The following is a 20,817-nucleotide window of genomic DNA, read 5'->3' as shown; positions in this document are numbered from 1 at the left end:
GTTCTACACCATGATTTCAGCATAAACAAGAACACCTTTAAGACAAAGTTTGGTCAGTCTCCAAATAATGTGATAAATAGATGAGTACAAAATACAAGACTTGACACAGTGGCTGAAATCAGCTCTCCCAGCACTTTTTTACTCATTTACTCTAAATTACTCGGAAATGTAGCACATACCTCTATGCTTGGCAATAAGTATATCCAAAGTATACAAAAAAGAAAAAAGCTAGGAATTCACACAGATATGAAAAGGAATAAACTATAAGCAACAACCCTGCAAAAACTGTATTAAGTATAATGAAATTATTTAAGAACTTTGATCCTGTGCAATTAGTGTTTGTCATATAAAGCTGTTACCTTCCATTAATAACAACTTGATGACAGAAGTCCACCCAACCCACTTAGCTGCCCCTGAATGACTACCACCAAAACTCAACAGAAATGAACTCCTGCTAATTAAACAGTGTGAGCTGGTGAACAAGCTTTCTCTGATTCCAGAAATGTGTATACTTTAATCTCTTGAATAGGAGAAAAAAGGAGGGAAAAAACCCCTGTTGTTCAGCCCGAATGAACTAATCTGATCGCCTTATAGTCTTACCATATCACAAACCCAAGGTACGAAAATCAAATCCACGTGAATTTTATTGTTCCACTATACAGTAAAAGATGGAAATAAGTAGGATACTAGGCTGAAGATGGCAGTTTTTCTTTATAGTTAAGATTGGCTAATGCTTCTTTTTACAAGGTCTTCCAGCTGTTCAGAACACTGCCAGTCTTGTCTGACAAAGTTCTACATAGCTGCAGGCATCTCACTGAATTTTGGGTGCAATATGAGGCTGCCACAGGGGTAACATACAGCTACACTGGGAACCAGGGGACATACTTGTAAATGCATTTAATTGTTGTAAGATGCAGAACAGAACAGTGTTCTCTGCTGCATCACATCATTTTCAGAGAAAATTAATCACCTAAACTTTATTTTAAAATCCTCCTTTCCAGTACATAAATACCTTTATAAATCTGCTTCCTGCAGCCATAACTCGAATGCTTATTTTGTGAAAGTGTGACAATAAATAGATTACATGCCCTCACTATACCAGAACAGGTACTGTTGTTGGAACTTCATCAGGCTGAAATTAAGGTAGGAGGTTTGCTATGATAATACCATTGGTCTAAGAGATTTCATAAGTGTATATGGAGTAAAATGACCAATACTAGGTCTGCAGGTGGACAGTAAATGGAGATTTATTCCAGAATAACTGCAAAACATAGCAATTATTTTGGAATAGCATCTACACAGAGGGCAATTCCCTTTATTTAGAGCACATGAGCTTACTTTATTACAGATGAGTCAACTTCACTATGCAGACGAGTTTCCTTATTTTTTGTAAACTCATCTTTTAAAAATCCTTTTTATTAAAGGTCTGCAGAGCTTTTTATCATGATCTACCATTTCTGTTAAACATTATTACCATTATTTTCCCTTCCTTTTCTGTTCTATTAAGCTGTCTTTATCTAAACTCACAAGTTCTACTTTTTCTTTCCAATTCTCTCCCTCATGTGGTTGCAGGGGTGGAATGAGTGACCAGCTGTGTGGTGCTTAAATTCCAGCTGGAGTTAAACCATGACCTTTTTGGGTCCTTTTTGGCACCTAGTGTGGGGTTATGTTTCCACCCCTGGGGCAGTCAATTCCAAGTATACTGTACGTTCCTCCAAGTAAAAACAAACTGTGGCCGGCACTCTGCTGCCAGTAGGATTGAGAAAAAAGAATTAGCAGTATCAATCATAGGGTACCACTTGGCCGTCTTTGACTCCAATTCATACTGACATTCTAGCATGTCAGACATGGCAGCACTTAGCGGTGGCATGACTTTATTCAGACCACAATAGCGTACCGTTATTCTTGGCAGTTGGGCTGCGTGCATGGGAGTGAGAGGCGGGCGGTGCATGGACATGGACAGTGGCAATGGGGATTGAGAGAGCGACCATAATAACAGAACATACAAAAAAAGTGATGCACAATACAAAATTGCTCACCACCCACTGGCTGATGCTCAGTCAATCCCTGAACCTCGCTGTCCCCCAGCCAAATCTCCCCAGTTTATAATTGGGCATGATATCACATGGTGTGGAATACCCCTTTGGCTTGTTTGGGTCAGCTGCCCTTGCTGTGTCCCCTCCCAGCTTCTTATGCACTCTCAACCTCCGCTGGCAGGGGAGTACAAGAAACTGGAAAGTCCTTGACTTACTATAAATACTGCTTAGCAACAACTAAAACATCAGTGTGTTATAAACATCATTCTTACCCTAAATCCAACACACAGCACTATACCACCTACTAGAAGAAAATGAACTTTATTGTAGCTGAAACCAGGATATAACCTTAGCTGTAAAACCACACAAAAGCAAAAGATTGGTAGGTAGATTAAAAAAAGAGAGATTAAGCTTATTGTGCAAGTTTGCTTTAGCACTTCCATTTTAGAATTTTGTTTTAAATCAAACACACCTAGAAATTACAGTATGTGCATCTTAACCTGTCTCTTAGTAAATACTGAGGGTTGATTTGAAGTGTAGGTGGTGCAATATCAAACTAAAAATGAACTAAAACTAATCCCGTGTCTTGCAAAAATTTTGCTGAACAAGGCACCCAGATATGTTTCTTGGCAGCTTTTCTTTACTATGGCCTCACTCTGGTAGGCTGTACTGAGGAGATAGCACACTTCTCTGAAGGGGGAGAGAAAGCTAACTACATCTCTTGGTAGCAAGCCTTCATTGCAGACCAATATTAATAGGCTCCGATGTAGCTGTTAACAAAAGAAATAGTCATGCTGCAGTTATGGGCCCATGTATACCCTTCCTGTATAAAGAACATACTCTACTGTAAAAAGAGCAAAGAGCAGGAACACCTCAGTTCTCTCATGTAAAAGCAACTCTTTTTAAAATGAAAATAAAACTTCTAAAATTAAATGCTCCCAATAATAAAAACTAAGAGTATCCAATCTCAGTTTCACTGCTTTGGATAAAGCTGCTCTTTTACAATAAATCAAGATGTGTTTAAACTCTACAACCTGTATCCAATAAGTACATACTGACAGATCAGGTAGTGCTTTGGTGTATTCATTTCCTATATACATTTCATTTTCCCACATTGTGGAAGTAGATATCATGGCTACCTGTACAAACAGGTGTGTGTTTGTTTTTTTCATACTGTGGGATAAAATTCAGTGGTCCTTGTTTCTCACTGTATGTTATCCTATACTTTTGGTTACTATATGCTATCCTAATCAGTCCCCTTCATGGCAGCTCTGAAATACAACTGTGAAGAGTAAATACTTTCAAAACAAGTCAAGCCAATCATATCTATGGAACAGCTGAATACATAGACGTAATTATGATGATACGACTATTTCACGACCAACTGGAGATGCTATTAAAGCAAGGGATCTCAGAGTACTTTAAAAATAGTTTGTCTGCATAATCACACAAGTATCCAGGTTATCACAGGTTTACCAAGAATTTCACAGCGCCAGAAGTAGCTAAGACCAGTAATTCATAATGACCATGTTTTTCCTTTTGTTGCCACAATATCCCCTTTTTGAATACTATTTGTTTTGCAAAGAGAAACTACTTCCTCCCATCTGTGTTAGCACTCTCTTCACAACCCATAAAAAGTGTGTCAGAACTTAGGTCATCGTGTGCATCTCTGCAACCAAAGCAGAGCAGCAGCACTTTATCAAAGTTTTCAGGCCATTTTCTTATCTGTCTTGTGAAACTGACCAACTGGAAACATATACAGTGGTATAAGTTACACAACAACTAAGCCTTAGCGTGAACATCTGAGTACTATTCACACTGATCCTGCAGAGCATTCTATACTTCTTTAATTACAAAGACACTACACTTAGCCTATCAGGTAACCTACGACACAGGTTTGGTACAAAGATACTTCCAAGGGCAAGTGTCAGTTATCATAATTTTTTCTAAATCAGTCCTCAAAAACATACCAGAAAACAAGACACTTCAGTTTTAGATGTAGGATAAAATTCAAACTGGTGAAAATATGTACAGGATTTTACTTTTTCTGAGTACTTTTGACTACTTACTTAGGCCGTCATCCAAATACTATCATAATGCAATATTAAGCTTTTGACATTAAATAGCAGAAAGCACTGAATAATCTTTCATTAGCATCACAGGAAAGCAATTTGTAATTGAGCCAGTTCACTGTACAGATGACTGTAGCTGCAGGGTGCAAACAGGTCAGCATCTAACAGACTTACTAGCTAAATTAGAAACAATAGCAAGTGTTCTCAATATGCAGGGTCTAGACCCTGAAAATAAAGCGTATAAGCAAGCGAGGCACACAAGACTTATTAACAATTTCTGCAAAAAGGTCAGACTCACAACTGTGCTCAGCAGCAGCCTCCATCTAAGAAAACAAAAATGACATGGAGCCTGAACATACTACCTTGCTCCAAAAGTTCTGCATTTCTGACTAGCCAAAGTTAGCTGTCAGAGTGAAGCTGCTTCTGTTTGGCTTGTCAAGCATCACCATAGAAAATGTGCCTACTTAGTATGTATCTCTGGAAGAGCTTAGCAAGCTGTCCACATTGCTAACTCACAGGCAGCTGCATGGCCCCATGGCCCAGCAGCCAGCTTGGGCTGCCACTGCCTGACACAGCTAGGCTTAATAGCGTGGCAACGAGCCTTTCTAACCATGACCACATTACTTGGAGTCAGCTCCACACCTGAGTCAAACAGCTGTCAAATCTCTGGTGTAGCCACACTGCACCAATTTGGAGACAAAATGTACCATCAAAGAACGATCTGGTTCCAACCAAGGAAGTCAGGAGCACAGAGCGTAACACAGGAAGGGGACAATATGCCCGGCACAACTGAGTCATAGGACAGAGCGCAGAGAGCACAGGCAGGATGCACCAACTTCCCCTCACTGCTGCAACAGTACCAGCACCAGCTAAGCAACTCTGTTGCTGGATTTTCAAAGCAGTGTTTAAAAGACAGAAGAGAGGTTACTTGGAGTAGTTCCCTTGTGGTTTCACCCTCTTCAGGGAGCTAGGTGGAGATTTCAGAAACTGTATCTTCAGAATCAACTGTGTCACTGCAGACTGCATTTATTTCTCAAAGGAGCACATTTGCAGTGTCATTTAAACTCAATTCGGACTGTGGTTCTCAATTAATTCCTTTATAGCAGTCCCTATCTCCTAGCCTCACTTAGTTCCCAAACCCAGCATGCTATAAACTCCTAGGCAATATGAAGAGAAAGGATAAAAGGGATGCTACAAGTGTGAAACAGAAAGTGACAAAGGCACTTTTCTATCCCCTCCACCGTTACAATGTACAAATGAAAGCAAGTGCCTTTGCAATTCAAATCTACCTACTGTACAGATGTACCTGCAATTCAAAGTCACATCCTGAAATAAACACCTAAATGAATCTGAGCTAAACTCTAACCCAGTTACAAACTAACTCTGGACCAGGCATAACCTGTAGTCCATGGAGTTATTCCCAGTTTACATCAGTAGCTCCCACAGGGAGTAAGCAGGACAGTTACGTTCAGGTCTGAACCGACCACATTTTTTTCCCCCCTTCATGAATTCTGAAGACCACTGAAAGTAATTTGCTATGATTACCAAAGCTGAGGTACAGGCAGTGCTGAGGTTTACTTCAAGGGCTGAGAGATATGCAGAAACTATTTATTTTCTGCAACTGATAAAATTTGTGAACAACTGCTGACTATTTTCCTCTAACAGTAATAGTGCACAGATAACACTACTTTGCTCACTGCTGTGCAGGCTGCTGTTTCATTGCATTTCTACTAGCTCATGTCTATTTCATCACTGACACCATAACAGTGCTTCTGTTGCTGTCAAAGCAGGGTGTGCCTATCACTCTGCAAAACAGCTGTCCTCTCACCTTGCTGCCAGACCCAGAGGAGGTGAGGTGGATGCAGGGAAAACACAGGTGGACAGCAGAACAGGACAGCTTGTTAAGAGGCAGCTTGCAGTGAACTTGCCACAATGAGGGGAAGTTCAGCTAATAGCCTGCTTGGAGTTGCAGGTGAATTACGCATACCCAAAGCAAGTGGAAAAATGCTGCTCCCTGCTTGGTAAGATCCTGCTTTCAGCACCACACTTACTGCACCGTCAGTTTCCCCTCCAGCTGCAGACATCCGGCAAAAAGCTCACTTAAACTTGGCTTGCTCTGGGGTGCTTCCAGGTATAGGTCAGTCCACTGGGCCTGCTGGTGTACCTAATTTCAACTCAGACCAATTCAAAGGGGTCTGAAAAAAGGCATTAAAGTAATGACTTTTAAGAATACTGCCTTCACATGTAGGTACTGTCCTAGGAAAAAGGGAAGAGCACCTGAGGTGCACTTTGGGAGCACAGCCCTATCTGAAAAGAAGATGCAACCTTTTTGCCTCTGACCAGGGTAACAAAGCTACCTATGACTCAGGAGTGATCCACATAATGCCACCATGGAAGACTCAACGTCCCAACACCCTCAGCGAGCAAGAAGCCTGTATCACTATGTGTAATCTTAAATTATTACAATTTATACAAACTAATACCACTTTGGATTGAAACCATTTCAGACAAATTGAATGTGCATGTTACACTGAGACAGAGGAAGGACATGAAATCTGGCATTTCTGTTCATTACCATAATAAACCAAGTGTCATGGTTTTAAGAGACTGCTATAGACAGCCAATTTTCAATTTCACCGAGAATGTCATCAGCAAGTGCTCTTTATAGAGAGCCTCTTTGTTAAAGTCAAGATGACTCACTATATTAAATATTCCTCCTTACTATACAGCTATGAAAAAAAAAAAAAAAGCGCTATGCTGCTCTGGCCATTGCTTTTATTTTTCTATTTTTGCTCATATGATTTATTTATTTATAGGAAACTGTCCAGAAAGGTGCTACTAAAGCTTTATAATACATTTTATGTTAGTGTGAACAGGCAATTCCTTCTGCCTTTGTTTTCTTTTTAAGACAGAAGGCATCTCTCCCAGCTCTCCCTTAAAACTAACACAAACCAGGGAAATCTCATTTCTGAGTATACATGCATGCAAATTTCACAGGAGAGAATATATATGCAATGCTATGGACTACAAACCATTTTATTTTACTTATTTGTTTAGAACTATGTTAAAAAAGAGATTAGATTTTCTTCCCAAAACCGTGCTATGTAATAAAACAGTTTTAGCACGTATGTTTCATTTCATTTCCATGAACAGAAAAGCTGGTATCACAAACAAACTACAGAAGCCTGTATCACTGTCACAGTCACACATTTCACAATTATGATGGCTCACTCTTTCTCACTCCATTTTCCAGACAAATAAAAACTTTGTTACCTGATATGCAAATTTATCAGCTGTAATTTGGATTTTTTTAAACAAACAAAATTTTGTGATTACAGCATATGAAAACACATGGACATAGTTAACTTCTCTATCTTTACATAATTTACAAGAGAATGACTACAGAACTGTGCACAAACCTTAACAGTTAACACCAGAACAAGGATATGAATACCCTCAATTACTAGGAACTAAAGAATGTAATGTGAAATCTTTGTTTCACCTGAGAAATAGATTTTCTTCTTGTTAAAGGATCTCTCAGTTCAGAGGAAAACAGGAATTAAATCAAGCAAACTTACATGAGAAGAAACCAACATTAAAGTACCTGCAATTACTTTGTACATTGTCAATTTAACTTTGCTTTAGTGGTATCAGTAATTTTTAAGGATTGTAAATTATTAGAAACATTTTATGAAGTAGCATGCAAACTGCCCATGAACAAAACTTTCAAAAGCATTTTCAAGTAGCATTTGAATAGCATAGAAAGCATTCCCAAATTCACAGAATGCTGCATACATAGCATACCTTTATGGAAATGATGGACACTACCGGTACTTTGCAATTCTAAGAACCCTGACAACACTGAACACAGCATGTCATCCTGGTTTTGAAATACATTTTTCCTAAACCTTCTTTGTCCATTCCTAGCATATATAACTTGGAAAAGTTACATGGCACTGTACTTCAGTTTCTGAACTCCCAAAATGAGTATGAGCTTGATTTCTCTCATTGGTGTAACTGTATTATTACAAATGCTACACCATCAACTTGGCAGTGATACAAGCTGAAGTGGCCAAATGCAAAGCAGTAATGGTGCAGTGTAGTCAGCTAGTATGTGAGCTGAGCCTCATCACAGGTTAAAGTCCTGACTAGAATTTTACAGTGTGGTGTAAACTCTTGTATCACTCTTTACACTATGGGACTTGAATTTTCATAAGTTTTGATAACACTTCAACAAAGACACAAGTAGTTTCTTAAAACTGAGAATAATAAACTGAAACTAAACAAACGTGAATGCTGAATACTTCAGTGTCTACAGATCCACAAATCACTTCCAACTGTAATTAACAGCTCCTTTAATTCTAAGTGTCACACTTACTTTCCTTCTCTAAAAGTGGTAAGTCTGAAATCTTCAGTTAAACTGTGATATTCCCAGCTTTTTCCCTACCTTCATTTTCAATTACAACATCAAGACCGAATAATTTTCAAGTTCTCATACATTAAATTTACTCTATCCCCATTTCATTAGAACTGGAGAACAATCCTTGTTTAAAATATCTAATTAAGAGTTTCATTCATTATGAAATTCTATTAAAAATAAATTGAATAGGCTTATCCTTACCTCGGTAGGAAGACACTTTCCACTACATAGAAATCTTGCATAAGAACGTCTCTGTCCGGTTTAGATGTAAGGTTTCCTACTGTGTATCCTATTCCCAGCTGGATAGCACCTTTAATAGCTGAGGATGCAGTCTGCATAGAACGTAAGAATGCAAGCATGAGTTTGCTAAAACTAGATTTGTGTACTTTATCAGTAACATTATATGCTAAACTTTTAGTAATTTTTGTAGTAACACCATGTCATCTTTACTTCCTAGACCTCAGAGAGATGTCTGCTTTTCAATTAAAAGACTTAAAAGAAACACTATGTTGTAGCAAAAGCTAGAAAAATCAATTCTCTGGTTGTACAGAGTAAGACTTTCCAAATTGCCCAAGTAATTTAGACACTAGATTCTAACTCATCACAGAATCACAGAATACCAGGTTGGAAGGGATCTTGAGGATCATCTGGTCCAACTTTTCATGGCAAATGCATGGTTTAGACATAATAGTCCAGCGCCCTGTCCAAATGAATCTTAAAATTATCAAATGTTGGGGAATCCACCACTTCCCTGAGGAGTTTATTCCAACAGCTGATTGTTCTCATTGTGAAAAATTTTCCTTGTGTCCAACTGGAATCACCCCAGGAGTAATTTGTACCCATTAACCCTCATCTCTTCCATGTGACTCCTTGTATGAAGGGACTCACTACTCTTTAAAAAAAGGAACATGTTGGTAAGGTCTCCCCTAAATTTTCTTTTCTCAAGGCTGAACAAACCCAGTTCTCTCAGCTTTTCCTCATACAGCAGGCTTCCCAGTCCTCCGATCATCTTTGTGGCCCTTCTTTGGACCCTCTCCAGCCTGTCCACATCTTTTTTGTACAGTGGGAACCAAAACCAAACACAATATGACAGGTGTGGTCTGTCAAGCACTGAGTAGAGGGAGATAATGACTTCTTTATCTCTGCTGGTGACGCTCTGGTTGATGCAACCCAGCATCCCGTTGGCTTGCTTTGCTGCTGCAGCACACTGTTCACTCATACTGAGCTTGTCGTCTACCAGCAACCCCCGTCCTTTTCCACAGAGCTGCTCCCTAGCCAGGTAGATCCCAGCCTGTGCCGCACTCCTGGATTCTGTTTTCCCAGGTGCAAGACCTTACACTTGTCTTTATTGAACTTCATAAGGTTCTTGTTAGCCCACTCTTCCAGCCTATCCAGGTATTCCTGCAGCATATTTCTCCCTTCCAAACTGTCCACTTCCCCATTCAGTTTGGTATCATTGGCAAACTTCATCAGGGTACACCTGATCCCACCATCCAGATAACTTACAAAGATATTAAACAGCGTTGGGCCTGGTATTGATCCCTGGGGGACCCCTATTATGACAGGTTACCAGTTTGAAAGGAAGCTATCACCCACCACCCTCTGGGTGTGGCCTGTCAGCCAGTTCCCAACCCACCACACAGACCGCTTGTCTAGTCCATAACATCAGTTTCTCTAGGAGAAGGTTGTGGGAAACCATGTGGAAAGATTTGGAGAAATCCAGGCAGACAATGTCCACCACTTACCCCACATCAACCAAGCAGGTTACTTTGTCATAGAAGGAGATCATGTTTGTCAAGCATAATTTGCCCTTGGTGAATCCATGATGGCTTTTCCCAATCACATGTTTCATTTGACTTGTGACAGCCCCCAGGATGAATCATTCCATAACCTTCCCAGGTACTGAAGTAAGACTGATGGGCTAATTTACTGGATCCTCCTTTAAGCCCTTCTTGTAGTTAGGGATGACATGAAGCTTCTTTTCAGTCTTCTAGGATGTCCCTACATCTCCACAACTTCTCAAAACTTATGGAGAGCGGTCTTGCAACAAGGTCTGCCACCTCTCTTAACACCCTCAGGTGCATACTGTCCACTGATTGTATGGGTCAAGCTCCTGTAACAGTTCATATACCAACTCTTTCTTCACTGAGGGTGAGTCTGTGTTTGCATCAACCTGTATTTTTGCTCCCCGGGTGTGGGTCCAACAGTGCTGGTAAAGACAGAGGTGAATGAAGTGTTGAGAATCACTGCCTTTTCAGCATTGTTGGTGACTAATTCACCTCTCCTGTCTAACAGTGAGCCAGTATTTTCTTTCTCATTCTACTTGTTTATATACCTGAAGATTCTTGTAGTTCTGGACATCTCTGGCCAATTTCAATTTAAGCTGAGCTTTTGCTAGAAAGCAACTCTGCACATCCCGGCAATGTCTTTATAGTTCTCAACATGTGTTTGTCTGCTTTTCCATCTCTGCTACGCTTCTGTTTTTGTTTTGAACAGACTCAGAAACTCACAGTTAAGCCAAGGGGGTCTCCTGCTCCCCCTGCTTCCCTTATATTTAGAAGGGCATGAACTGTTTTTGTTCTTCCAGGAGAGCATTTTTGAAGAACTTCCAGCACTCACTAGCTCCTTTATCCTCCAAGGAAGCTTCCCATGAAATCCCAACTGAGCTCAGGCTGAGCTGAAGTTTGCTCTTCTAAAATCTAAATGCTTTGTCTTAGTACTAGCCTTCAGCATGCTCAGCAGGATCCCAAACTTACAATATTGTGATCACCACAGCCAAGGCTATCAGTAACCGAGATATTACAAGGCAGGTTTTCTTGGTTTGTGAGTAGCAAGTTCAGTAGTGCCTCATTCCTGGTTGGCTCATCTAACATTTGTATGAGGAAGCAGTCCTCCATGCATTCCAGGAACTTGACAGATGACATGAACTGCTGCATTATTCTTTGATCGAATGTCTGGGCAGTTGAAGTCACCCATAAGAACCAGGTTCTGTTGACCCAAAACTTGCTTAAGTGACCCAAATATTGCTTCATTGGATTTACTGTCTTGGTTTGGAGGTTGGTAGCAGATGCCTACTGTAAGGTCTCCCTTGGAGACGGGCCATCTGATCTTGACCCAGAGGCATTCGATAGGGCTTCCACAATTGCTGTAGCTGAATTCTATACATTCAAAGTTCTCCTTAACATAGGGTGCAACTCCTCCTCCTCTTCTTCCCTGCCTGTCACTACAAAACAGCCTACAGACATCCATCAGGATCCTCTTAAAACATTTCCAGTCTAAATGGACATTTAAACTCTTCAAGAGTTTGAAACAGCATGCATTATCTTCTAGAGAAACAGTCACAAATTCCAGACAATTGTACATGCATGCCAAGATATCACAATGCAGGCTAATGTTTTAATGCAGATTCTGGATACAAATGTATTTATTAAGTTCTGCTTAATGGTTAATACAAGAGGTGCATTAATTGGAGGAATCCAGAGAGGAATCAAAGGAAAGAAAAAATCTCTATATAAAAATCTATAAATATAGAGTGAAATTACTTAAATTCAATGAACAGGACTTGCAGAGGAGAGAAGGGTTAAAAAGGACAGTGCCAAATTGTGAGGGATAATGTATATACATAAATTGAGACCATCTCTGAAACTTTCTCATGCTGACTAGACAATCCTGCTGGATGGATTAAAAATGGCAGAACTAAATCAAAGCAAGAAATTAGTTAACACAGGAATTCTTAAGAAAAATGAAAGGAGTGAATAAAGAAAATCACTGGGAAGGGAAAGAAGGCTATCAGGAAGGGAGTGTCTTTCCTTGGCATGGTGTATTTTCACCAGTTTGAAGATACAATTTTGGTGTCTCTTTTCAAGTTTTACCTCCCATCCAAAGAAGCAAGAGACTGTATCAGCGGAAGCAAAGAACACCAGAAGTTTCATGGTCAGAACTACTTCAGCACTTCAACAAAAAAATTTCAGGAGTGGGAATTACATAAGAAAGGGTTCAAGTACACAAAACTACTCTTGTTATACTTCTCGGAACACCACATGCTAGACAGACTGCTTATTTTTAGAAAAGAAGACAGAGATGTGTAACGCCTAAATAATTAAGACTGCACACCAAGCAGAACTTGCACTTGCATAACAGTTTAGAACAGACAGTTTGGTGGGAACACACCACCATCATTCTTTGACTGCTACTTTAACTATTAAAAAGATTTGGCTTTCTGTCAAAGATTCACATTTTTCTTTCCTTGAAAGGCCTGTATTCATGAATGATTAATGCTCAACAAAAGCAGTAATTATGTAACTTTGATCAAACCAGTACACATACAAATAGAGTTTCTGCTTCATAGCTGGATGTCCATCTTGTTCACTGTCACAGCAAAGAACTATGTCTCAAAGAGCAGCAGATAGCACAGTGTTATATTTAATTAACAAGAAAGAATAGGCCATTCAAAAAAAAACCCTCAAACAAAAAAACAAGGCAGGTAACCTGGCAATATGATTTCAAGAGAACTCCATCACCTTTCAAGCTCATAAACAGTTTCTGTAATATTTCTGCAAATTCAGAAGACGACCTACAGTCTCCGGAGGGCAAAATGTAAGGCCTTCTACTAGTATGGTGCAGATCTTACCTACAAGGTTACCTTCTTGCTAATTTCCACTCCTATTCAAGAGTGCCATTAGTAATCACGCATCCTTTCTGCATCAATCACAGCAATGGGTTTAACAGAAAAGTAATGTTATGAAATCATTCAGGATACTTTAACAACTGTTTTAAAACAAACTGATAGCAGTTACTGAATGCTGAGAGCAACTGCTGGCCCAAAATCAATCATTTGTGAACTACTGTTACAAGTTGATCCCCCAAAAAGGCTGGTCACCCAATATCCCCCTAGCAAATAACATTTTTGTTTGTCACAAGCTTTAAAATGAAAACAAAACAAACCTTGGAATTTGTCTCAATACAAACACTTACCTTGGTCTAACTTCATTATTATTATTTTGTGACTCAGAACAGAATCCAAGGAAGAATTAAAAAAGCTGCTCCTCAAGCCTCAAGGGAAATGTTCTTGAGTCATCCACTGAATTACTACAAAAACGTATTAATTGAAATCTACAAATGCAAAAATCATGCTTTCTCATGCATTTTTCCTTACTCAGGCACCTCTTTCAATGCCCATGAAGGCAGCAAAATCTAGTTTCAAACCCAAGTCCCTTATTTCTTTCGATTCTTCTTGAATACCACACTGCTGTAAGGCAAGCAGTAAAATTCAGCAACTTTCTGTGCCCTGAGTTCTCTCCTTTAGAGGCTGAAATAATTTTTTCTTCCTATTAGTTTCATGTAAAGGTTCAGAAAGTGGCCCTAAGTCCATGCATCAGTTGTAACAGTATACAGTGACTGTACAGTGACTCTTGGATCACTTAACCTGTTACCATCACCTTCTGAAGCTCTAAGAAATGAAAGGATGAGAATAATCAGCAGGATAAACAACTTCAGCTGATTAATTTTAGACTATGAAACTAATTGGATTTGCAGCAAATGGTGCGCACTGTGACAACTGTCTTTGCTACCTAAAGGGACACAACAAAGCAAAAGTTTTATCATCCTCCTTCTGCTGATTAGGGTATTACTGTCTACTGCACGGGTGCTTCAGTGTTTTTTGTACTGACAATGAAGACAGAAATCTATTTAAAAATACTGTCAGTTTCAGACTGAACCAATAGAAGTTATTTATTTATCGGCTCTGATACTATGGATCCTAATGTGCCAAGCCAGGATCTGTCCTCCTTGGAAACATGTAACAGCATGAATTTAAATGTAGGCACACAACCTCATGTCTCTCAGACCAACCAAGGTCTTACTAACTTACGCTAATCTTCACTTCCAACGCTTGAAAAGGACAGACCTGCTCTTTCGTCTCCAGCCCTCCAAATGTATGCATTGGTACTCTTTTCACTGTGCCAGCAGCAGTTTCTGTGACCAGCCAACCAGCTACAAAAGAGCTGATAAAAGTTTTCAGCAAAAGGAGTTCCCTGATTCACACAAACACAGTCAGCCACCCAGATGTTGTGGTGCAATTCTTACCCCTCCCTGACGGGCTGCATGGCGCTAGGTGTGATTCCATCCACATCCCCCGCCCCCAGCTACACACCAATCTGTGGAGATAACAACGTTAATGAGCCTGGCTCCTGCCCCTCCTGATTGCTCCATATAGTTATAATGGCCCATCATCTCCTGATGGCCTGGCACACCTGTGCCTGGGATGTGGTCAGATGGAACAATAACAGTCACATGTTCATCAAATTCTTGTGCAACTGCCAGAAGGCACCAGAAAGTATCTGACAAAAGTCAATTATCTTGGCCCCTATAAACTGCAAACACCAGGGAGACCCTTTGAGCTCTCCTGGATCACAGCGGGCCTGTGACCAGCATTTCCCCTGAGATGGGACGCCTTTCAGGTACCAAAACCCTTAAGGCAGAAGGCCAGGGCGAAGTCCACCCTCTCGAGCCTCAGTTAACGCCCACTGAGGAATGCCAAGGCATTGTGAGTATTTGCTCTAAGCTCGAGAGGGAAATTTTCTTTGAGCTACCTTCTATTTCACACGTTCTTCCTCTGTTTATTGGGGGGGGGGGGGGTGTGTGGGTACGTAGCCTTGTCCTTGTTCCTGTGTTTGTCCCTTTTGTGTTGATTTTACTGAATCCAAACACCTTTGTTTCTCTATGTATGTGTCTGGTTTGAGTATGTCCATGTATATATATATAAATTAATGTACCATTAAGTTAGAGTGAATCTTGTCATTTTAGAATCTATGAATAAGTCACTTTTCTTTCTGAATTATATTGTATTGATAAATTGCTGTAGTTATTAATAAATCTAGATTTCTTACTAAATCATTACCGTATCAATACTTTCATTCACAACACCAGATGAATAAAATAATTACCAAGCCCTCATAGCATAAAACAAATTGGATAGTGCTTACGTTTGTCTTTCTACTGGCTGCAGGAGGACAAGCGAAGCCTGAACCAAGCAAAAAGCCTTCTTCCTCAAAATTAATGTGTCATCACCTCCTGAACACATCTCAATGGACACTGAATTTATGCTAGCTCAGTGCTTTGTGCTACATGGTCAGCACACTCTTGTCTTTGTAGTCAGACCTCTGGACTTCTCTTCAATCCACAACAAGAATCAACTATAGAGTTTCTCCTCACTCTAGGTTTTCAACAGAAGTTAGTTCAGGAGAGAAAATCAAGACTTTGACACAAATTCAGGATAAACTGTACCTTAAATAGATATTGAGAAGGAAAGCATGAAGCTGTATAATTAAGTAAAATCTGAATTGCAGTTCCTGCACCCATACAAACAGAAATTGCACATTCCCTGTACTACTGCCCCAGAGTGCCTGTATTCCAAAGTAGGTATGGCCATTTCTCTTCCACCTCCCATCAGCTGCCTGTTAAATGGGAACAGAGATGCATTTCAGGAAGAGATGTACTGGGTATAAAGTGCTCCAGCAGAAGTCCCACAGTTTCTAAACTGTTGAGGCAAAAAGCCTCTCTACAGTTTTGTCCCTGCATATAAAAGTTTTAAGTTGTCTTCATTCTGATGAAACATACCTTTGCCACTTTTTGTCAAAAGTAACTATATATTTTCTCTGTATTTGTCACACAATGTTGCTAAAAAGTCTGTAGAGATGAAAAATTATATGCAGAATCATAAAGCATAACAACAGGTTACAGGATGTAAACAGAATACAATACAGAACACAGGTATATAGAATATCTGCATCACCCGTAAGTATTTTAACACTAGATGTGCTGTCTCATGAATTACTGTTCTCTACAGACAGGTCTTCCACTTGCTCTACATCAGGCCAAGCTGAAATCCTTCTGCAGATTAGCAAAATAAAGGAGGATTTAAATCCTTTCAAATCAGATACTAAGTTTGAGCATGATCCCACAAATGTACTAAGTAGGATTTTAACACTGCTCTTCCTACAGATAATCGCATTCAGGCTTGTTCTGTAAAATTTACATTTATTATTTTCATAAAACAAAGGTGTTAATCAAACACATAATGTATGTAAAGGCAGTTTACATTCAGGTAACAAAAAACAACTGAAGCTATTTAACAACTGAAGCTATTTAACAACTGAAGCTATTTAACAACTGTGCAAGTTAGGGACAAGGCTTCTGAAAGGATGTCTATCCTTTAAAAAAAAAAAAAAAGGAAAAAAATCCAGGAATGACAGAAATATAAGTACTATAGTTCAAGGAAGTATATTATACATTGTCTAATCATTACTTCCATCAGAGTGTGAAGGTTGTAAATGGCTAGCAAACCTAACCAACCACTGATGCAACAGCAAAGGACAGGTTCTGAGCACACAGTGCACGAAGACTTCAGATAACAGTAAACAAGTTTATTCTTTTAAACAAGGTTTCTTGTACTAATGACAGAAAACAAATCATTTAACAAACCATGAGCAGAGAAGAACTAAGCAGAATGCAGGCTTCATTAATTTAAAAGAAGTTCCCCTCTACTTTCATTCACAAAGTCATTTTCCCATTCTTTTAAGACTCAATGGTTCTTTGCTGAATCTTTATGCATTCCCCACAGCTCATGAAAAATACAACTCTAACATTTTTGCCTTCTTTAAACGTAGACATCCTAGGGATGCCCTTCAGGACTGTACGGATGTAAATTTTGTCCTTGTTTATCTGTTCTCCTTTTTAATAACTAATTTTATCACAGCTGAAGTTTGGCCTATGAACATTCTGGGGCAAAGACGGTGACTCTTCCAGAAGACAGCTGCCTTATTGCAGGTGCTATAAAGCAATGAAAAAAAAAATTAACTCTGCCTAAGCAACGCCACCTCATTATTACTCTGGAAGGCAAGATGTTGTTTGCTTTCTTCCACCCTCTGAACTACTGACATTCAAACAGGTTTTAAAATCTGACTAATGAAATTGTAAAGATACCCGTTTACCACAGTTCTGTGTAAGAGATGAAAGGAAAAAAAGGCATATGAGCAGAAGCCACCACTGATTAACACAACCATGCTTCCCACAACAATGCTACCATTAGTTCATTTCTTTTTACTACTGTCTGTGGAGAAGACTTCTCTCACCTCCCTCACCAGCCCACTCTGTTGCTTGGTAGGTCTTAATGATAGATGCCTTTCTGCAGGCATCATCCTCAGTAAAGATAAAAAAAAGAAATCCACAGGGTCTCACTTGGTCAGATATATTCAAGCCACATAAATTAGGCCAGATGTGAATTTTCTATTACAAGTAAGCATTTGTTCCTTAGTTATACTGGTTACGCTGAGTACCAGGCATACACACACTCTATCACTCCCATGCAAACAGAACTTATCTTTGCCAGACTCCTGCAAAGGTACTAAGCATCCATAAACTGTATAAACCCTTAAGACAGACCACCTCAGGCAGAGTGCCTGTTGAAAAAACAGTAGGTCTTCTTCAAACAACATTTAAAGAGAGCTCTCTATGAACATTAGGAAGTTGTAATTAGATTCAAGATGTGTACGTGACTATTGCCTAGTCCACTGCTTCTGCACTAGGCTCTCACCTCTGAGTGACTGCTGAGCATACAGTCCCATTGAAACAACACTTCTTGCAGCTGCTTCTGTTGAAGCTTCTGGAGGTGGCTACTTCATCTCAACATGCTGTCTGCACCCGGCACATCTGAGCTACCAATTTACTTTTACATTAAATCACAAACAGGGCCATAAAGTTACTAGAAAATCCCACTGACTGAACTAGTATTACTGTTTCTCCACAATCTGTAACCATGGGTCACAGCCACAGTACTCCTTCACTCTTCCTTCAGTTCACATTGGTTTTCTCTCAATCAAATATTTGCCCAGCTGCTGCAGGCCACTCTTCATGAGGCTGGACTTCTACCCATCATCCTCACTTCTGGATCTTGCTGCTGGGTTGGGGGATGGGTCTGGGGTGTGAACGGATATTACTAAGTTGTTCTTTCTTCCTACAGAACAAAATGACCTTAGTGCCCCTAGTCTGCTTTGCAAGAAGAAGCTGTCACCTCCAGAAGAAAACTCTATGCAATGTTTTTCTTATAATAAGGTAATCTATAACTCAAAAGAATGAGAAAGATATATAGGTATTTATTTGTACAATGCAGATGTAATTAGAAATGGTCTCATAGACCTAGGAAAATAAAGGTCTGCAAGAAAGAGTAAAAATATCCAGGGTGTATCTCTTCGTTCAGAAAGCTGAAATTATACTAGTCTATCACATCTTCTTTTGTCATTCTTCTTTGCACCCTAGAGCGATGCCTTAGTAGAAACTAATGCAGCACTACATGCTGCTCTATATAACACTGGCTGTGCTTTCTAAAGGATATATACCAACAGCTGTGCTATTAAAATATAAACAGTAGACCTTATCTTTTCTGGGCATATGATGCTGAACGCTAGCATCAGTGCTAGATCATTAAACAATCGCAACTGATAATATTGCATTTTTTTTCCTCTTTATATAATTACTATTCACAGTTGGTGAAAATAGATTTTTTTTGTAGTTCTTTCAATAATTTACAGAAGATTGTCAGGATGCTCTCCCAGGAAACAGTTATATCTTCACATTAGAATCCTCCAGCTCAACTGCTATCAAAATGATTTTCTGACCTAACCTGAATCTTATCTCCCTTAATTTTCCAAAATTGGTTTCAGGTGACTCCATGGCTTTCAATTCATTTTTCCTCCATTTCAAAACATTTATGACTAAGTTTCATGAGTTGCCATGAATCCAAGGGCTTCGGTTCTTTTCTCTATCTTTCTGTAATAAACTATTGTAACTAATTTGCTAAATTAAGCAAGGCGGGTACGATACGCTTGAATGATCTGTAAATGTTAAACCATACTCTCCCGCTGTCTAAAGTACTGTAAAAATAGAATATGGTACCCTGTGTGGGTTTTGAAATTATTTGCGATTATTATAACCTATATTACAATGAATGTTTGAATATATATATATGGATAAAATATAGAGTATGCCATTCGGTTGGAAAAATGTAACTGCTTCTTGGAAACCTCATCACCTAAAGCTGATAGGTAACCCGCTTCTCAGAAACCCCATCACCTAGAGCCAATAGGTAAACCGCTTCTTGGAAACCTCATCACCTAGAGATAACATGTAACTGCTGCTTGAAGAAAAGCCAGCCAAAAGATGGGATCATGAGGCTTTTAAATGATCCAATAGGAGAAAAGCACACCAAGAGACCAAGGCTTCGAGACTTTCAAAGGACCCAATGGAGAAAGAGCAGGACAATCATCTGACTAGAGAGGATTGGTTAAGACGGTGGTACAGGAGTATAAAAGACGCTGCTTTTTAGAACTTGGTGTGTGTCTTGGTGGAGCGGAGACTCCCAGCACACCCAGCACTGCTTTGTCTATTGTTTTTCACCCTAAATCAACTGATCAATTTTAAATATATATATGGTTTTTTAAATTGGCTTGTTTGATTATAACATTTCCAAGAAAAAGAATTTGAGACCTGTAATTTCGGTAGTAGCCACTGCTCCAGGCAAAGACACTAAAGACAACCATTTTAGTATCTTTGCAGATGTACAAAGTGTTCAAAAAGTCTGCCATTGAAAACATAGGTCCCAGTGCAGAAAAAACTCCAGTAGCAAAGTTTCAATGTCTGCAAGAGTAAGTACCCCATGTGCAAACATCAGACACAGGGCATAAACCAACGCCAAAAGTGATGCAGCAATGCTGCTCATCCATGTTTGCAATAGCTACCTGGTTTTCTTTATTCAGGAAAACTCCCTTTGCTCCTGGGAAAAGTGACTTACACTTACGATACCCAGTTTTGAACAGGTTATGTAAAGCACCTGTAATATCCAGAGAAAAAAGAGACCCAAGATATGTAATAATGAGAGACCAAGTCTAATCATACACATGTGTGGCAGCCTTCGGATTACAAGTAGAGATTTTAATAATCTAGTAGCAGGTTTCCACAATTGTAATATATATATCTGCTTTGTATTCTGGTGTGATTTTCTTCTACACTTTGTGTACCACTCTTGTCATCGTCCTAGTATTAAGCATCAGGATGCTACTGAAATCTGTTTTGTCAGGAAGCAGATTGAGGGACTACTGTGTGACTGATTACATCTCAATGCAAAAGCTGCATGTGTGTCAGCAGCTTCTCACAACGGAGTCTGCAAAATACCAGGAGGAAACAAAAAAAAGTGGGTATTGCATACTCCACATATTTCGGTGACAAGACTGTGATG

The 20,817-nt window shown here is 39.5% G+C and overlaps 1 protein-coding gene across 7 annotated transcripts in view; it reads right to left on the bottom strand.

Moving 5' to 3' along the window:
- Positions 1 to 20,817, bottom strand: part of PIP5K1B (phosphatidylinositol-4-phosphate 5-kinase type 1 beta) — a 124,550-nt gene that overhangs the window by 61,848 nt on the left and 41,885 nt on the right. For 4 of the 7 annotated variants that reach the window (XM_074931646.1, XM_074931645.1, XM_074931647.1 and 1 more), the window contains one exon: positions 8,730 to 8,860. The exons of the other annotated variants lie outside the window; for them this stretch is intronic. In XM_074931646.1, coding sequence (XP_074787747.1) covers positions 8,730 to 8,860 — 131 coding nt within the window. The remainder of the gene's footprint in view (positions 1 to 8,729; positions 8,861 to 20,817) is intronic. 7 annotated transcript variants of the gene reach the window in all.

The sequence above is a fragment of the Athene noctua genome, chromosome Z, assembly GCF_965140245.1.
Source record: "Athene noctua chromosome Z, bAthNoc1.hap1.1, whole genome shotgun sequence".
NCBI classification, from domain to species: Eukaryota; Metazoa; Chordata; class Aves; order Strigiformes; family Strigidae; genus Athene; species Athene noctua.
This window is presented reverse-complemented; position numbering and strand designations above follow the sequence as displayed.